Genomic DNA, 16,100 nt, shown 5'->3' on the forward strand with positions numbered 1-16,100 from the left:
ATACACAGCTGCAAGGAGCAAACACAGACACACTGAAGCTTTTGATTCCTCTCCTTTTTCTTCCTTCAAGACCCTCCAGGATGGATTCACTTTCTGCTTTGGGAAATTAAGTGGCATTCACGTGGGGGAGGGGGAGTAACTGCTTTTATTAGGTCCAGAAAATGGTCAGTGTTCAGTCTGTAACTAGGAATTAATTATATATAATCACTCAGTAAACTTTCTACAGAGTTTTTCTAATTGCTGAGCCTGATCATAGTTAGCCCGTTGGCGCCAAGTCCAGTTACTTTTATAATTAACAGCTCAAAGATTTGAGTCAGAAAGAAAGAAACAATTGGGGGCCTCTTGGATTATAAATTAGGGATGAAAACAATAGCTTTTTTTCCTTTCTTTCTTGTAACCCCTTTTATTTTAAACAAAACATTCCCCCTTTTCTTTCCCTGGGAGAACCAGTGGGGAGACTGCATCAGGTCTTAAATAGGAATGAGGGGGGAGACACTTTGTAGGAAGTGGGGTGACAGTAACCTAGAAAACCCTGGAGGCAAAGGTAGGTTTTTAAAAGTCCAGCCACTTGCAATGCATGATGTCTTTGTTTCTTTTGCCCTCTTTCCCCTTCTCTCTCCTGTGGCAGAGGCAGCAGACATTTGTCAGCCTGGGAACCCTCAATCTGGCTTTGCCTCTGGTTGACTCTGGAAAGAAAGATACATTCAAAGGGGCCTTCGCTACTCACAGCAGAGATTTAAAAAGGGAATATGTTTCGGAGCCCTTTGGTTACTCTTAAAATGCAAAATCTGAGCAAGGGTTCACCCTTGGCTTCAGGTTGCTAAGGTTATGGTCGCCCTCCCCCCTACTTCCCACTCTCCTTGCAGACAAACAAGCAGGCAGTGGCCATGCCAGCTCTGCAGCCAGTGTACTGCCAGCTTGCCCCCCCCATCCCGATTACCTACCTACCGGCCGGCGGAGGCCAGTGGCCCGTCCTTGCCCTGGCATGGCCTTGGGCACTGTGCCCTCCTTTCTCCCCTGGAGTTAAAAAGCAGTCACCTTGAAACTCCTCACTCCCAGCACCAGAGGAGTTCTGAGGCCAATGCTCAGACCTGTAACAGTAAATGACGTTATCCACTCAGGCTGTTAGTTCGGCCTCTGAAAGCGGGTTTTGCAAAACCCATTGTTAATTCTCAGGCTCTGTTGGGGGTGGTCAGAAATCTAATTTGTGAGTATCCTGTGCATTGGATAAGGGAATGTTTTCCTTGTGTTTCTCCTCTGCAGACTCGGATTGTCTTTCCTTGATGTTAACTGTCTTAGGACTGGCTGCTTCAGAGGGCTGGGTATTTGGTGGCTGTTTGCAGGCTTATAAACAGCCTTTTTATTTTACCTTTGCTGTAGACTGAGGTGCAGCCCTTTAGCTTGGCTTTTCAGATGCCTGCTGTCCTTGAAACACTTTCATTTTACCTAGCGCCTTTTTGGTATGGATGCAAAGCTGGTTTCTAATAGACTGAGAAGAGAAGGGGGACCGGGCTTCCTCCTCGCCTTCCCCCAGGCTGCTCCCTGGGAACATTTTTGTGTTTGCACAGACACCTGTCCGTCTGCAGTTTGTGCCACGGGACTGCACAATTCCTAACCTTCTACCCACCTAATTCGAGGGCAAGGGGGCCTCATCACAGAGCCTCATGTTGAAGGCTCAGGATCTGCAAGAGAAGGCTTTTCCTTAGGAACCTGTGACTTCACAAACTCTCCCTGTCATTGCAGAGTTTTTTTTAAGCCTCTAAACGTTGGGTTGTTGGTGTCCTTTGGTTCAGCTTTTCCTAGTTCTGGTATTTAGGAAGGTGGCTTTGAAACTAGCAGGGCTGCTTAAACAAGAGCTACAGCTATTGAACAAACTGCTACCATTTTAGCTTCAACACAGGAATGAGGCAGTGTTGCCAGACGCCATTTTAAGAATCCTGCATAAATAGCTTAGCTACCGATGACTCTGCCTGTTTTAGGTGAGTGCTTATATAAAGCTGCTCTGCTAACCATTCCCCCCCACCCCAATTTCTTAAAAAATTAATTGCAGATTTAGGGAAGCATGGTTTTTAATTTTGATGTTCACTATTTTGTAATCTAGAAGAGGAAGATGTTATGCCTTGGGGATTAAATATTTCTTACAGCCTGGACCATTTTGGTATTTTGAATGAAAGTAAAAACCAGGAAAAGTCCTTTCGAATGATGCATGATTCTTGAATTGCTGTGCGATGATCCTCATCTGTAGAACCAGAGTCTTATGCATGTTGGTTATATATTCTAGATGGCTTAGATATTCTTCTTTAAAAGTCAAATAGTAGGGGCACTTGGGGAAAAGAAATATGTGGGCATTGTGTATCCAGGCATTTTTCTGTCAAAACTAGATGCTTTCTTTTTTCTCTCTCTTGGAAGTGTTGAGGAGATGAGATTCCTGGGAATTACGGACCATCCCTGAGTCCTCAGAATTAATAATCAGAAGGCTTAAAGCATCCTGGAGGTGCAGTAGTTCATCTGCAACTTTTAATTGCTCTTTTTTCAGTGCATGCAGGTTAAGAAGTAAGCATAGGTTTTCTTGCTCAGGCACTGGGGGAGAAATCTTTTATTCTTTTTGGGATGGGATGGGGTGGTCTTGGTTATCTTTGCAGGTACTGTTATTTCTTTGAATTGCCTGAAATGTATCAGTTTGTGAAATCTGCAGGCAAATGACTTGGGTAAATGTGAGTGTAAGAGGTGATGGTGTATACAATGTATCTAACTAGTTGATGGTGTATTTTCCTATTGGAGTGAGAAATTATTGTTTGCTTTTCAGCTAATTTTACCCTTATCTTTATCCGACCCCCAGTTTCCTCAACAGACCTTTAAAGGGAAAAAAGTAATGTCAGTTTGAAACAAGAGCTTGTTGTCCCATTGTTTTTGATTTAAATCATCAGGGTTGCTGGAAGCTAGCAGATATGGAAGGAAATAAGCTGTCTATGTTCTAAGACTTTAATGTGTTAATGACAGAAGTTCAAAGTATTTTCTCTAGATGCAGCTGCCTTTTCTTTTTGACAATTATTTGACTGTTTTTTTTTTACCCCAAATGACTGAACAGTTCTTAACCTAAATTGACCAACATCAGTGGGGCAATTCAGACAGGTACAGATTTTTTCTTGCCACTACTTTTGATGTAATATTCATGTTTTTTTTTTTTTTTTCCTAATAACATACTAGTTCTTAACACTAAACCCCCAAAAAAGAAAAAAAAAAACACAAAAAAACCGAAATCAGTGGTGTAGGAAAAAGGAAGTCCCTTTAGATGTGGCTATTCAAAATGACTAATTTTGCATTCTGGTCTTTGCTTTTGTAAATGAAGTTTTTTTTTTTTTTTCCCCCTCCTTTTAATGCATAGACACTGCAGTTTCCTTTAGTCAAATACAAGTTATTGTGTGTGTGAGTGTGTGTGCATGTGTGTGCACGGGTTCCTTTTGAAAGGATGGTTTGCTGATCTGTGAAAAAGATGGTTTTCTTAAATTGTTGTGCTTGAAATCCTGTGCTAAAGCTGGTGGTGCTATTGCTAAAGTTGGGTGATTATGGTGCCCACTTGTAATACTTGGAAAGATAAAACAGCTTAACTTTTTTTTCCCTCTCTTCTGCTCCAGCATTGATTATCTTAAAACTCAGAAGCAAATAGCCACCACATAACTAGTTTGCATTTTCCTCGTCTCTCAGCAGCATTCCTGCCTGAAGTATTCAGCTCCTCTAGGCTGTTACAAGCCAAATAATGGTTCCCTTGAATGCAGCCTTCCTCCATGATCAATACACCTTTGAATGTTTTCATCGCTGCAGAAATCCTTCAAGTGGGTTTTTTTGGCTTAGTTCTGCATAATTGTTTCCCTCACCACTGTAGATTTCAGTTGGATCACAGATTAGCGTTTTCTCTATTACTCAAAATATGGGATCGGTTTCAAGAAGTTTAGAATTTCACATACTTCATGCTAGAGAGGGAAACAGAATTCTATTTGCTAGAAAAGATCAAGGTTGCTATTTGTTCCTTTGAAGTTAACTGTCTACCCATCTCCGAGGGCTGCATGGGGCTTTTCGTTAAGATGTATTTCCAGTCACCCCAAGCCAGAACCCTTCAACAGCATCCAGTTGGACAACCTGTGTATGTTTCAGGCGGAGTGTGTTTCTGAGTTGAGAATGTTTTCTCCTTAAGTTGGAATAGAAAGCATTAGTGCTGAAATAACCTTCAATAAATCACCGTTGTATTATTGCATATAAGCGATGTGTTTGAATTTAGCAGGCTGCTTTCTCCTGATGAAAACCATTTGTGACAACATGTCAGTTGTTTCTTTGGTGATTTGTGTCACAGGCTTTCTTTACAGATGCGGTGTAAATGAAATTGTTAACGGGGTTCAAATTCAGATTGCTAAATGTATTAATATTCTCATTTAAACCCAACTACCTTTCTTCGTCTCCAAGCCCCTATAATTTAACTCTGAACTATAATCTTTTCCATTCTATCTAGCTCCCATCCTAAGTCCTCTCATCCTAACATGGAACTCTCCTAAGATCTTCTCCTTATACTAGGGTTCGAGACATGAAGCTGTCTTTTTGGGCCTTTTGTGTTGTCACAGTCCCAGACCACGGAACACAGGACATTCTCTCTTCCCCAGCCTCCTTCCTGTCCTGGCTTTGAGTCTTCCAAATGGAAAATTCCAGCCATATCAATTGGTGATGCACCCATTTCTTCCTGTGGAACCACAGTCCGATGGAATTGCTTCTGGAGTAAATGCCCAGCTTCTTACCACTTCGGTGTCAGCCCGAATGTTTGGAAAGTTCTAGCACCTGAAACCATTTGCATCTATGAAAGCAGAACTCTTTTTTTCCTTTGGTTTAGCTTGTGAGTTCTGTGTAGGAGAAAGATCTGATACGGCCGGCTCTCTTTCAACCCCAGTTCCAGCAGAGAGAGAGAGAGAGAGAGAGAATGTTCTGGGTGACAGACCCTCCCAGCAAAGGGGCTTGCTTTATTTGCTTCTCTCCCCAACCCTCCACTCTTAGCCTTTGTCTTTTGAATAATCCTTCCTCATTCCACTTTTCTGGTGGGGGATAATTAGTCACAACTCAGTAGTAAGCCGTGCCTGCTGTAGAGAGGAAGCATTCAGGGGGTTGGAAGTGTGGAGACCCCGGTCTGATTCCTGGAATCAGTGCTCCTCGGTTCAGTGTTTTGAGACTAGGTCTTTAGCTTCTAGCTGGGCATATTTTTCTGCTTTGTAATTTAACCTATATCTTTTTTTCTCCGTGTTCCTGCCTCATCAGGGAATTGTAAGATTTAGGGGGAGGTGTGGGAAATCTTACTCTTTGCCCTAAAGTATTCAGAGATCAGAATTCTGGATACCCTGCAAAACACCTCCAACCTCCCTGCCTTTGAACCCTGTGTTAACAATGAGAAGCTTGTTTATTTGAAGGCTGGGTTCTCATTGGCCCACAGGGGTAGGTTGTAATTGTGTGTCTAAAAAATTGCCTTTTGCATTCCCCAATAGCATGACAACTGGAATAGTAATTTGACTTAAAAAAAAAAAAAGAACAACCTAGTGTTTTAAAAAACTCCTTTAGGACTCTTCACACTTTGTTGAAATCAGGTGTGGGTTTCCTCCCCCCAGCCCTGGATAAGAATGAGGGAATGTCTTTAAGGTGGGTTTGTTGCTAGAACTTCCAGATAGCTGCCCCCATGGGGCAAGTTCTCAGCCTTCCTAAACATGAACATAATTTGCTCTGTTTCAGCTTGGCTGAAGAGGAAATAAAAACAGAACAGGAGGTGGTAGAGGGCATGGATATCTCTACTCGCTCCAAAGGTGAGTAAAAATCTTGTATTATCTATTCTAGAGCTAAGGAGGAAATTGGAATTTCTTTTTGTTGTTGTAGTGCAGTGAAGTGTGGCTCTCTGAGCTGACGTTGTAACTCTTCTTGGATTTTCAGATATAAGATTTTTTGATGGATGAACCTAATTTATGGAGAGCTCTCCTCCTTTTGGTTTTCTTTCCCTGGTGCCTGTGTAGGTGTCCTGACAGTGAATTTTACCTGTGTGTCATGACTGAGGGTGGCTGGCTACCTCTCCGCAGGGTGACTTTCAGGAGCCACGGTTTAAATAAAGCATGTCCTGGAAGCCACCAGAGCCTCTAGCTGCTGCTTGTTTTCTGATTTTAACAACAGACCTCTTTGGAATCCCCGAAGTGGGATGAAGTCAGCCCGCTTCATTGGAAAGTGGTGGTCTTGGGTTAGAGATAAAAAGGAAATGTAGAGCTTGCTGGGATGCCGGGGCCAGTGTTTGCATTTAGTTCAAAATTTAGCAAATTAGGACAGACAATTTATGCGTTTATTCACAAGCCTGGAGTAGACTCCTGAATATCTTCTAACTGAGGGATTGGTACTTTTCATTTGGTCTGTGTGAAAGAGATTTTATGAGGCTTCCCAAAATGAAGCAGTTATTCACTTTTACCTTCAGGGTGCTTTTACAAATGAGCTACTGGAGTATTTTTCGTATCTTTGGTTGATGAAAAGGCTCATCTCCAAACTTAATGGTTGTACCAAGGTGTTTTCATTCCTTCAACAAGTCACTGAGTGCTTTCTTGGAACACATGGCCTTGCACTGGGGGTTATGGGGAGGGAGGAAGAGGCTGGACAGGGTTACTGCATACTACCGGAAGGAGAGTCTCATTTGGCTGCAGAGTGTCGCACAAAGTGACTCCCTAAAGGCGTCTGAAACCAAAAGCATTTTGAGGATTGTTATAAGACAGCGTGTCACCAGGCGTGGTGGCTCATGCCTGTAATCCCAGCACTTTGGGAGGCTGAGGCCAGCAACCACGAGGTCAGGCGTTTGAGACCAGCCTGGCCAACATGGTGAAACCCCCGTCTCTGCTAAAAATACAAAAATTAGTCAGGCATGGTGGCACGTGCCTGTAATCCTAGCTACTTAGGAGGTTGAGGCAGGAGAATCACTTGAACCCAGGAGGTGGAGGTTGCAGTGAGCTGAGATCACACCACTGCACTCCGGCCTGGGCGACAGAGCAAGACTCCATCTCAAAAAAAAAAAAAAGCATGTCATTTTGGGGCAAAGTTGAGGGTCCAGTAGTCAAGGCTAGGACCTAGGAATTGGGAGCTGGCTGCTGATCTCTGGCAGGGGTCACATGAGGGGAGGCACCCCGGGTGGAAAGGCCTGGCTTACTGGGTGGGTGCTGTGTGCTGGGGAGCAGCAGGAGGAGGCTGGGCGGAGGCAGAGGGCTGCTGCCCCCTCATCACAGCATGACCCAGCCTGTGCTGGGTGGCAGGAGGTTTCAGTGCCATTGATGGTGAAGAGAGCTGAGCCACCAGGGACTTCAGAGCAAGGAAGATACCTTCTCGCAGAGGTGTTTTTGATGTTGCAGGAGCACATGCCTCTCAGCCACTTCTCAGCCCCCTTGTTGTGGTCAGAATCAGATGTGGTCCAGCAGGAGATGGGGCAAAGTGGAGAGAGACTGAAGAGAGGGGGCCAGGAGGTGGGGGTCTTGTCCCTGTTCTGCTGCTTAACCTTCCCCAGGGGGCTTGGACACTGGCTCTGTCCCTTCATTTTTGTATTTGTGAAGTGGGGTGTTGGATTAGATTCTATCCAAGCATGACCAAGCTGAGTGACCATTGTCTCTTTCTCTCTTTTCTCCTACTCCCATCCTCTCCCTTCAGCAGCCAGAACGCGCTTCAAAAACGTGGATTGGGGTCAGGCACAGTGGCGCATGCCAATCATCCCAGCTACTTGAGAGACTGAGGTGGATCAGTTGAGGCCAGGAGTTCGAAACCAGCCTGGGCAACTTAATGAGACCACCCCCCCCAATCTCTATTAAAAAAAAAATAAGTGGACCAAGTGCGGTGGCTCACGCCTGTAATCTAAGCACTTTGGGAGGCCGAGGCGGGTAGATTGCCTGAGCTCAGGAGTTTGAGACCAGCCTGGGCAACACGGTGAAACCCTGTCTCTACTATACAAAAAAATTATCTGGGCGTGGCAGCATGTGCCTATAATCCCAGTTACTTGGGAGGCTGAAGCAGGAGAATTGCTTGAACCCAGGAGGTGGAGGTTGCAGTGAGCCAAGATTGCGCCTTTGCGCTCCAGCCTGGGGGACAGAGCGAGACTCTGTCTCTCAAAAAAAAAAAAAAAAAAGTGGGTCAGGTTCTGTCTCATTTTGCTAACTCCTTCTGATGACTTTCCAGTACCCTTCCACTCAGGTCTGAAGTCACCATGACCTGCCTACCTGGGCCGGCCCTGTTTACCTTTGTTTCCTTTGTGACGTTCTGTTCACCTTGTGCCATTTCTCCCCCGACTTCACTTGAGCTCCTTGGCCTCCTTCCTCTTGGTTCCTTCCTTGGGGCCCCTGTGTGTCTTTTGCCGGGAGCGGGCTGCCCATTTCTCATTGTGATCTCAGACTTATCTCAGATGGTGGCTCGTCAAAGATGCTTTTGGTGGCCACCTAGTCTGAAGGAGTCATTTCGTCATTTTCTGTTTTAAATCTATATATAAAAGACAACGTCTCACTCCATTGTCCTGGCTAGAGTGCACTGGTATGATCATAGCTCACTGTATCCTTGATCTCCTGGGCTCAAAACTCACTGTAGCCTCAATCTCCTGAGTAGCTGGGACTACAGGTGCACACCACCTCAACTGGCTAATTAAAAAAATTTTTTTCTGCAGGGATGAGGTCACGGTGGGTTCCCCAGGCTGGTCTGAAACCCTTGGCCCCAAGTGATCCTCCCTCTTCCACCTCCCAACGTGCTGGGATTATAGGCATGTGCCACCATGCCTGGCCAATTTTCTATTACATTTTTAAAATGAACTTTTAATTTAAGAGTAGTATTAGATTTCCAGAAAAGTTTTGAGGATAGTGCCAAGAGTTCCCATGTTAGCCCCTGGCTCCACACACACAATTTCTTCTATTATTAACATCATACACTAGTGTGGTGTAATTGTTACAAATAATGCATCAATTTTGATATGTTATTACCAGCTAAAGGCCATCCCTTATTCAGATTTCCTTCGGTTTTCCACAAAAGTCCCTTTTCTGTTTTAGAATCCCACTCAGGATTCCTCATTACATTTAGTTATCTGCCTGGGCTCCTGTTGGCTGTGACAGTTCCTTAGACTTTTCTTGTTTTTCTTGAACTTACCGGTTTTCAGGAATACTGGTTGGGTGTTTTGTAGATTGTCCTCTCAATTGGGATTTGTATGATGTGTTTCTCGTGATTAGACTCTGGTAAACTGTGGTTATGGGTTTTGGGGAGGAAGAAGACTACAGAGGGTAAAATGCCATTTTCATCATATCACATCAAGGGTATGTATTATTAATAAGATCTATTGCTGTTGGCCTGGCGCAGTGGCTCACATCTGTAATCCCAGCACTTTGGGAGGCCAAGGTGGGGGGAATCATCTGAGGTCAAGAGTTCGAGACCATCCTGGCCAACATGGTGAAACCCTGCCTCTATTAAAAATACAAAAATTAGCTGGGTGTGGTGGCAGGCACCTCTAGTCCCAACTACTCGGGAGGCTGAGGCAGGAGAATCACTTGAACCCAGGGTGGAGGGGGTGGAGGTGGAGGTTGTAGTTAGCCGAGACCGTGCCACTGCGCTCCAGTCTGGGAGATAGAATGAGACTGCCTCAAAAAGAAAAAAAAAAAAAAAGATTTATCACTGTTGATGTTGACCATGACCATCTGGCTGTGGTAGAGCTTTCTTCTCTTTCCATCCTCTGCTCTTTGGAAGGAAGTCACAAGGCATCACCCACACTTAAGGAGTGAAGAGCTATGCTCCACCTCCTTGAAAGCAGAGGCTTGACATAAATTATTTGGGGGCCGGGTGTGGTGGCTCATGCCTGTAATCCCAGCAGTTTGGGAGGCCAAGGCGGGCAGATCACTTGAGGCCAGGAGTTCGAGACCAGCCTGGCCAACATGGCAAAATCCCATCTCTACTAAAAATAACAAACATTGTATGCCTATAATCCCAGCAACTTGGGAGACTGAAGCAGAAAAATCACTTGAACCCGAGAGGTGGAGGTTGCAGTGAGTCAAGATTCCACCACTGCACTCCAGCCTGGGTGACAGTGACACTGTGTCTCAAAAAAAAATTTAGAATTCTTCTGTATAGGGTATTGGTCTCTTCTCTCTCATGTATTTATTCAGTCATTTATCTCTATCAGTGTGGACTCTGGGATGGTTACTTTATACTGTGGGTTGTAATCCAATACTACTTATTTATTTTATTGCTCAAATCATTCCAGCTTTGGCAGTTGGGAGCTCTTTCTGTTGGCTCTTGTGTCCCCTTGACAGACTCCATCGTTGTGGGGTTTGTCTATTTGTTCGTTTGAGACAGCCTCGTTCTGCTGCCCAGGCTGGAGTGCAGTGGTACAATCACAGCTCATTGCAGCCTTGACCTGCTGGGCTCAAGCAGTCCTCTTGCCGCAGCCTCCCAGGTAGCTGGGACCACAGGCATGCATCACCACAGTTGGCTAATTTTTGTTCTTTTTATTTGTAGAGATGGAGTCTTGCTGTGTTGCCCAGGCTGGTTTTGAATTTCCCAGGCTCAAGTGATCCTACCACTTTGGCCTCCCAAAGTGCTTGGGTTACAGGTGTGAACCACCATGCCCGGCCGGCCTATTTATTTATTGAGCACTTTCTTGCCTTCTGGCACTATAAGATGTTCCAGGCTCATTTTGTATGTCTTTGCCTCAGCCCTGAAATCATCCATTTCTCTATGGATACTGGTTTCTTTCTTTCTTTCTTTTTTTTTTTTTTGAGATATAGTCTTGCTCTGTTGCTGAGGCTGGAGTGCAGTGGCATGATCTCAGCTTACTGCAACCTCCACCTCCTAGTTCAAGCAATTCCTCTGCCCCAGCCTCCTTAGTAGCTGGGATTACAGGCACATGTCACCATGCCCGGCTAATTTCTTTGTATTTTTAGTAGAGTCGGGGTTTCACCATGTTGGCCAGACTGGTCTCGAACTCCTGACCTCAGGCAATCCACCTGCCTCAGCCTCCCAAAGTGCTGGGATTACAGGCGTGAGCCTCCGTGCCCGGCTTTTTTTTTTTTTTCTTTGAGACGGGGTCTCGCTCTGTCGCCCAGGCTGGAGTGCAGTGGTGTGATCTTGGCTCACTGCAACCTCCACTTCCCTGGTTCAAGCAATTCCCCTGCCTCAGCCTCCCGAGTAACTGGGATTACAGGAGCGCACCACCACGCCTGGCTAATTTTTTTGTATTTTAAGTAGAGGCGGGGTTTCACCATGTTGGCCAGGCTAGTCTTGAACTCCTGACCTCAGGCAATCTGCCGGCCTTGGCCTCCCAAAGTGTTGGGATTACAGGTGCGAGCCACCGCACCCAGAGGATCCTGGTTTCTTTTATTGGAGAATAGTATTAGAAACCAAGATGTGGGCACTAAGTGTGCTCATTTTTGTTTGTTTGTTTGTTTTTGAGATGGAGTTTCCCTCTGTTGCCCAGGCTGGAGTGCAGTGGCACGATCTCGGCTCATTGCAACCTCTGCCTCCTGGTTTCAAATGATTCTCCTGCCTCAGCCTCCCAAGCAGCTGGGACTACAGGCACGCAGCACCACGCCTGGCTAATTTTTGTATTTTTAGTAGAGATGGGGGTTTCACTATATTGGCCAGGCTGGTCTCGAACTCCTGACCTTGTGATCCTCCCACCTCGGCCTCCCAAAGTGCTGGGATTATAGGCATGAACCACTGCACCCGGCCAAGTGTGCTCATTGCTACTAGAATGTCTTTGTTCTAGATTCTTTTTTTTTTTTTTTTTGAGATGGAGTCTCGCTCTGTCACCCAGGCTGGAGTGCAGTGGTGTACTCTCAGCTAACTGCAACCCCTGTCTCCCAGGTTCAAGCAATTCTTCTGCCCCAGCCTTCCAAGTAGCTGGGACTATAGGTCTGCACCACCATGCCTGGCTAATTTTTTAATTTTTAGTAGAGATGGGGTTTCGCCATGTTAGCCAGGCTGGTCTCAAACTCCTTACCTCAAGTGATCTGCCCGCCTCGGCCCCCCGAAGTGCTGGGATTACAGGTGTGAGCCACCTTGCTTCTAGATTCTCTCAGTGGACAAGGAAGGATATATACATACACATACTGTGTAAACATTTTTACATGTGTCCGTCTGTGTCTATATCAGCTAAACATGAGTTCATTCTCTAGTTCGACCTTTTCCCATTACCACATGGATCATTCTAGCCTTCTTCCCTGGTTTCTCTGTAACCTCCTGCTCCAACAGTGAGAAGGCTGGCTTCTACTGTCCACCGTTCGTTTACTATTTTCTGGTACATTTTAACCTGATCTACAGTGTACAGTCTGATGAACTTTAACACACGTTCGCACTCATGGGGCCCTGACCCAGATCAAGATAATTAAACATTTCCAGCATCCAGAGCGTTCCTCTATTACTCTGATTTTGTTTACAGCCTTTGTCCTCACTTTGTATTTTCTTATTTGTTACTCTGCTAGAATGCTGGCTGCTGTATTTTTTTTTTTTACATTAAAAAAAATATTTTTTGAGACAGAGTCTTGCTCTGTTGCCCAGGCTGGAGTGCAGTGGCTTGACCTTGGCTCGCTGCAACCTTCATTTCCCGGGTTCAAGTGATTCTCCTGCCTCAGCCTCCTGAGTACCTGGGGTATGCGCCACCACACCCAGCTAATTTTTTAATTTTTAGTAGAGATGGGTTCTCACCATGTTGACCAGGCTGGTCTCGAACTCCTGATCTCAAGTGATCCGCTCGCCTCAGCCTCCCAAAGTGATAGGATTATAGGTGTGAGCCACCACACACCCGGCCTTTTTTTTTTTTTTTTTTTTTTTTTTAAGACGTGGAATCTCATTATGTTGCCCAGGCTGCAGTGCAGTGCTGTGGCTATTCACAGTTGCCATCATAGTACACTATACAGCCTCTAACTCCTGGGCTCGAGTGATCCTCCTCCTTCAGCCTCCCGAGTAGCTGGGACTGTAAGTGCGCAGCATGGTTTCAAGTTCCCACTTTAAGCACCCCTGGACCACCATGCTTACTTACCCCATTGATTTGAGAGGCAGGGTGCTGTTGAGATTTAAAACACCTGGCTTCTGGCTGGGTGGCTCACACCTGTAATCCCAGCACTTTGGGAGGCCAAGCACTTTGAGAGGCGGATCATGAGGTCAGGAGTTTGAGACCAGCCTGGCCAATATGGTGAAACCCCGTCTCCACTAAAAATAGAAAATTAGCTGGGCGTGGTGGCAGGCACCTGTAATCTCAGCTACTCAGGAGGCCGAGGCAGGGGAATCGCTGGAAACCAGGAGGCAGAGGTGGCAGTGAGCTGAGATCGCACCCCTGCACTCCAGCCTGGGTGACAGAGTGAGACTCCGTCTCAAAAAAAACAAAAACCACCTGGCTTCTAGAGCCAGATTTCCTGGTTCTGTCTTGCCCCCTTTCTAACTGAGTTATTCCTTATGGCTAAGTTTCCTTTTGTAAATGGGGATGATAAAGATAGAAGGTTGTGGCTAAGATGAACTTTGCTCACACAGATGGAATGCTCAGAATGGTTCTTCGGGCCGGGTGTGGTTGCTCACGCCTGTGATCCCAGCACTTTGGGAAGCCGAGGCGGGCAGATCATGAGGTCAGGAGATCGAGACCATCCTGGCTAACACGGTGAAACGCCGTCTCTACTAAAAATACAAAAAATTAGCCGGGCGTGGTCGCCGGTACCTATAGTCCCAGCTACTCAGGAGGCTGAGGCAGGAGAATGGCATAAACCTGGGAGGCGGAGCTTGCAGTGAGCAGAGATCGCGCCACTGCACTCCAGCCTGGGCGACAAGAGTGAGACTCCCTCTCAAAAAAGAATGGTTCTTGGGACAGGGTGGCTGCTCAAAAATGTTAGCTATGATTTGCCTCAACTTAGAGACAGTGAATTTTTATTGCTAGGTCTGTCAGGTGGTGAGAATGACTGTGTTCTGCCGTTTCCCCCACTTGCAGCCTCTAGGAAGAAGGTCTGGAGGCAGATGAGGAAACCATGCCTGGAAGACCCCCTGCTCAGAGGGGGCACAGTGAAGAACTGTGGGCCGGGCGCGGTGGCTCACGCCTGTAATCCCAGCACTTTGGGAGGTCGAGGCGGGTGGATCACGAGGTCAGGAGATCGAGACCATCTTGGCCAACACGGTGAAACCCTGTCTCTACTAAAAATACAAAAAATTAGCCGGGCGTGGTGGTGGGCGCTTGTAGTCCCAGCTGCTTGGGAAGTTGAGGCAGGAGAATGGCGTGAACCCGGGAGGCAGAGCTTGAACCCGGGAGGCAGAGCTTGCAGTGAGCCAAGATCACGCCACTGCATTCCAGCCTGGGTGACAGAGCAAGACTCTGTCTCACAAAAAAAAAAAAAAAAAAAAAGAAAGAATTGTGTAGGGTTGCCCAGCAGGCAGGCTCGGGACCAGATAGGAATTTGCTTCTCTCCATCTAGGAGTCTGGTGCTTTGCACCGCCCTGCAAGCTTCCTGTCCTGTTGGCCTCTGTGACATTTGAAGAAGCCACTCTGCAGGTGTTTGGAAGGATTTTCTCGGGTGCTTCGGAATTCTTGCTTTGGTAGGGAATCATTGAGGGGAAGGGATCACCTTGTTTTGAGGGAGAACTTTCCCCAAGGATTCCCTGGGGTGGTCGTCGTTATGTGAAACTGAGCTCTCGTGCCCCAGAGTGAGTGGCGGTGGTGGTAGCTTCTGTTTCCAGAGCACCTTTGTGCCGGAGCCACTTGGCTTAATATGCAAAGTCCTGGGGTTAAGATCGGGGTTGCTGAGGTTCCCAGAGCTGAAGTCTGCATGGTGAAAATATGTCTGTGAAGCTGACCGGGATGAAGCCTTATCTCTTGTTCAGTCCCAATGATCTCAGCGTCCACAGTGGGATCTCCAGGCTCAGTGAACATGTTTTTTTTTTTCCTCCAGCCTGCTTAAGTTTAGGGACTCTGTTCCCCTGTGACATGACCTGGGTTCTGAGCAAGAAAGGGATGGACTGCAGGTGGTCTGTTGGTGTGAAGCTGCTCTCACTGCATTGGTGGGAAGGCTAGAGGTCCAGGCCGCTCTCGGGAGTAGAGCCAGCCCGGAGCCTCCTCAGGGACAATAGCGCAAAGTCCCCATGCATGTCTCTGGCCAGGGAAGGGCTAATATCCTGGACACCTGGACCCACCAACGCCGTCCCCACTGGGAAAGAGATGGGTCCTCAAAAGGAGATAAGGTGACCACTCTACCACCTTATGAACCTGGCAACGTGTTTTTCTCTGCTTGCAGTTAGAAAACAGGTGCTGAGCCGTCCTCTTCTTGGGAAACTTAGAAACTCTGACAATAATTGGTGCGGAATTCCTCAGTCCTATTCCTACATCTAGTCCATGTGACCTTTCAGGTTCTCTAACTGAATTTCAATTTTTATGCCCCTCTCCCCTTGACATGTACTCACTTATTAACTGAGTAATTTCCAAGCCAGTCATTGCCATTATGCCAGCCTTGGCATTTAGTAGGGCATTTTAGCTCTCAGGAGACAAAGCTTTCGAGCTTTCAAGATGTCAGGTTGACATTTGTGTCCGAGGGTAATGATCCTGCTGAAAGATGCTCCTACATCAATGGGAAGTGCCATCTCGATGCCAGGTGTGTTTGCGTGGCTAATATTTTCTGAGTACTTCATGGCATGATATGCAAATTACTTCATTTAATTCTCATACTAATTCCATGATGTGGGTGTGTCATTCCCATTTTACAGTTAAGGAAACTGAGGCTCAGATGAATTAACGAAGTGTCAAAGTAGGGATGGAACTAGGATCAGGTTTTATCTTTATTTATTTTTTAATTATATAGAGGGTTATTGCCGTGTTGCCCAGGCTGGTCTTGAACTCGTGGGTTCAAGGGATCCACCTACCTTGGCTTTCCAAAGTGCTAGGGTTACAAGCGTGAGCCACCACTCCCGGCCCTTTGGTTTATTTTATTTTATTTTATTTATTTATTTTTTTGAGACAGAGTCTCCCTCTGTCGCCCAGGCTGGAGTGCCGATCTCGGCTTGCTGCAGCCTCTGCCTCCTGGATTCAATTGGTTCTCGTGTCTCAGCCTCCAGTGTAGCTGGAG

At 46.3% G+C, this 16,100-nt stretch overlaps 1 protein-coding gene across 29 annotated transcripts in view; it reads left to right on the top strand.

Annotated features, from left to right (window-relative positions):
- The window catches only part of ZMYND8 (zinc finger MYND-type containing 8), a 166,205-nt gene that overhangs the window by 20,395 nt on the left and 129,710 nt on the right, over positions 1–16,100 (top strand). For 12 of the 29 annotated variants that reach the window (XM_058433169.1, XM_058433168.1, XM_058433184.1 and 9 more), the window contains exons 2-3: positions 5,761–5,831; positions 13,982–14,164. In XM_058433169.1, coding sequence (XP_058289152.1) covers positions 5,761–5,831; positions 13,982–14,164 — 254 coding nt within the window. Of the gene's footprint in view, positions 1–1,280; positions 1,980–2,470; positions 2,495–2,550; positions 3,834–4,886; positions 5,671–5,760; positions 5,832–13,981; positions 14,165–16,100 lie in introns of those variants that run through there. The other 17 variants (XM_032142858.2, XM_032142871.2, XM_032142879.2 and 14 more) reach the window with 8 other exon arrangements.

This window comes from Hylobates moloch, unplaced genomic scaffold (assembly GCF_009828535.3).
Source record: "Hylobates moloch isolate HMO894 unplaced genomic scaffold, HMol_V3 SCAFFOLD_21, whole genome shotgun sequence".
In the NCBI taxonomy this organism is placed as follows: domain Eukaryota; kingdom Metazoa; phylum Chordata; class Mammalia; order Primates; family Hylobatidae; genus Hylobates; species Hylobates moloch.